Consider the following 3,675-nt stretch of genomic DNA (forward strand, 5'->3'; position numbering starts at 1 on the left):
TATAACTTGAGCTCAGTTATATCGTGCGAGGTAAGAAAATTATTATTTATTATTTGTGAACAAATTTTTCAAAGAGCGTGACTGCAATGTTTGTTATTGCACAATAAATGTAGGGTATTAATTGAAAATAATTATTTCAGAGAAGCATTGCGCAATTGAAAAAGTTTTGGAGTAATTTAAAAGCGCAACAAAGGGACGTGCTGACAAAGGAACGGCAGCACGTACTGAGAACTGGAGGAGGACCACCGTTGAATTCAACGGTAGAACCAGATCCAGAAATTGCAGCATTAACACCGGACCTTATGTATACAGCGCCTGTGCTGTATACATCAAATAATGTGGAGGACAGCATTATTAATAATCATGATATTGATACGGAAGAGATGGAGGACAGGACCGACATACAAGCCATCACAGAACCAGCCCATGCATCCATACCAGCCATCATGGAACCAGCTGTGACCGACGAAACGTTTGAAACAATCTCGGAATTTGAAACAGAAAATGACACTGGTAAGCAACATTACATCTAATAAGTAAGACATAAAATGTTATATAAATTGAATTGTATATTTCATTTTTAATGTTTTTAGCTGTTGTGGAAACGGTATGCAGAAAAGAAACCCATAAAGATGAACTATATAACTTAAAAATAGAACGGATGAGGCTGAAAGTACAGCAAGAGAAACTAAAGGTTTCTTATTTACGGCAAAAGTACGAAAAGAAATTGAAAATACTCGATAAAAAACTGAAGGCCGCCGAACACACAACATGAATTAATGGAAACTGTCCTCCATCTCCTCCGTATCATTAATATCATAATTAATGATGTTGTCCTGCACGTTATTCGAAGTATACAGCACAGGCGCTGTATACGTAAGTTCCGGTGTTAATGCTGCAATATCCGGATCTGGTTCCACCGTTGAATTCAACGGTGGTCCTCCTGCAGTTCGCAATACGTGCTGGCGTTCCTTTGTCAGCACGTCCCTTTGCTGCGCTTTTAAATTACTCCAAAACTTCTTCAGCTGCGCTGTGATAATTAAAATATATATATGCATTATAATTAAAATATATTGTATTTAATTTAAGGTATTAACATTATNCGAGATGTCCGAGCACCGGCTGTAAATAGTTTTTAAACGGTTTCCTCAATAAACACTCGTTAATTCTTAATACTGTAGACATGAAAGTAGAATATGAATTACCTGAAAACTTGCACTTGCATAATATCACAAAAACAGGAACAATTGCAACTGTCGCGGAATTGGCAGACCACGATTATTGAATTTCTTCAATTCGTCAAGGATTTTCAGTAAAATACGATGTAATACCGATTCGTTAGTGAATCGGTACCGTCTTTTAAATTCCAATCCATCGTAATATTCAAATGGATTTTGCCTATCACGGATATACGTCCTTACGATCGGATTATTAATTAAGTCCATGATGCTGTCTTCAACGTCGTCGATATTTTCAGCATTTTCGATGTCTTCCATATACTCAATTTGTATTTCGTTCGACGCAAGATCCATTTTTTCCGTACAACTACACTTCCAAACGCTTGACGGCTCACTAACACTAATGCTCACGCCCTGTACGTGACCTGTCCGTGTGGTCTTAAGTCGAGTAAAACCTCGACTTGAAAATCCAACCTCACTTTTCGAGCAATAAGCACTTCCTTCGGTCGAATAAGAATTTCTTATTCCAATAAGCATTTGCTTGTTCGAATAAGCATTTGCTTATTCGACTGCGCATGCGCACAGTCCTCCCAACTGAGCAATTGCTTGGTCAAGCAAATGCTTAAGACGTCGCCTCAAGCATTTGCTTATTCGCCCAAATAAGTCCGGACCGGCGACTTAAGCATTTGCTTAAGACGGTCTTATTCTTAAGCACGGACTGTGAATACCGGCCTATGTAATGTGAACCCCACTTATTAAGATGACCTTCGACTAGATTCCTTCTCCTCCCTCCGAGGGGGGAGAGCGAATGTGTTACGTAATCCTATTTGCTCGAAATAAAATGATAAACGATTTTTCCTTTCAAATATCTTTTACTAAATCTGTTTATGTATGGGAATGAGTGTGAGTTGCAAGGATCATGCGATATGGTTTGGATAACGGTGTTACTGCGAAACCAAGGGTGGCGTTGGACGTTTAAAACGCGTTTAATGTATAAATAAAGTTCTCGTCTTATAACAGTGATACAGTAAATGATCTTACTTTAAACGTTGAGTTGGATTTTGCACTGAGTTTACAACAAAATGTCTGTTTGCACTGAGTTGGATTGTTCACACTCTCGTCGTTTGTATTAAGCGCGAGAGTTTACTGATTGACTGATTTACGAGTTAATCAATCCGCACATGAAGTTGCGGCCTGTGGAATTGTATTAATTTCACAGAATTTGATATAGAAACTGAGTGTAATTCCTTGAGAAAAATGCGTCTGGTGCTGATGGCTCCGAAACGAACAGTAAGGACCGTTGGCCGTGAATTCGGGGTCTGGCTTCTTCCTGCGCAGGAAGTGATGTATGCGTCTTCTGCGCACGTACGCGGTCCTTGATGATTGGCTTATTGATTCGGGCTTCGATCGCATGATCCTATGTTCTAGGCGAGAGCGCCTTAAGTATTTGAGATTATTTCTCAAACAGTTTATAGATTCTTGAAACCCTCCTCTAGCCCAGAATTCTGTGCTGGACTATAGATAATTCCACTTACCTCTGCATTAGTATTCACTCAGAACTTTATTTCTATGTCTCATACGTGTCGCTCTCTTTCACGTCCCAAACGAGACTCCCTCATTCGACTAAATACTATCGACTAATTAGTCGATAGTACGTTGCGATTATTCCCTAGGTAGTCGATACTTTAAATTAGTCGCACCGAGGAGATACTTATAAAGAGTGGCAGCCTTATGGGACTTGGTGTCGCACGAAAAAGTCGGCAATTTTTGACGCCTTCTAGAATATGTGGCCAGCGAAGTATGAAACAGATAGCAAAACACGTGTTGGTGCTGAATTGATCATAAAATTTTACATGTTACCGACTGTTAGGAGAAGACCTAACGGGGTCCGGATTTCGAGGAGGAGTAGTTTGAGACAGGGTTTTGTTTAAATAAATACAAGTGAATTCCAATTTGGAATTTAAATCACAAGTTTATTCTACCGGGCGTGAACGCCCGATAGCCCCAAATAGATGTATACAAATTCAACAATTTATTTTAATATATGATTCAAAATAAATATGTTTCTCGCCGCGACGGTCCTTTGTCCTTACCGGCGAGATCTGTAAACAGAGAATCAACAACGGCAAATTAAATTTGCCTGTCGATCTTCGAAAGTGGACTGTATGATGGAGACGAGAATAATTTCTCGTCTCGGGGTCAACTCAACTCACGATTAAACAAATGAGGAGGACCGGACGTTGCACTGATTCGGTGCGCCGAAACAGAGCCTGCGAGCGTCTCCTGCAAGGTGCTCACGCAGCTAGCCACTCTGCGTGAGGAAGCCCGGGTTGTAAGGCCGGACTTCAACTGACCTCCAAACTACGGTCAGTCCCCGTTGCAGAATACTTCGGACTTCGTCAAGAAGCTTCTGACCGGGAGGGCTATCTGACAACTACGATCAGGCCCGATGCAGAAATACTCCGGACTATATCCTAAAGAACCCTACCGGGATTAC

The 3,675-nt window shown here is 40.6% G+C and overlaps 1 protein-coding gene across 1 annotated transcript in view; it reads left to right on the top strand.

The window, feature by feature from the left end:
- LOC113464143 (uncharacterized) overlaps positions 1 to 775 on the top strand; it is a 1,352-nt gene extending 577 nt beyond the window's left edge. The window contains exons 2-3 of the mRNA XM_026812262.1: positions 141 to 513; positions 594 to 775. Coding sequence (XP_026668063.1) covers positions 141 to 513; positions 594 to 775 — 555 coding nt within the window. The remainder of the gene's footprint in view (positions 1 to 140; positions 514 to 593) is intronic.
- Positions 776 to 3,675: the final 2,900 nt, after the last annotated feature.

Source organism: Ceratina calcarata, unplaced genomic scaffold (genome assembly GCF_001652005.2).
Source record: "Ceratina calcarata isolate Rehan_Ccalc_2016 unplaced genomic scaffold, ASM165200v1 scaffold268.2, whole genome shotgun sequence".
Lineage (NCBI taxonomy): Eukaryota > Metazoa > Arthropoda > Insecta > Hymenoptera > Apidae > Ceratina > Ceratina calcarata.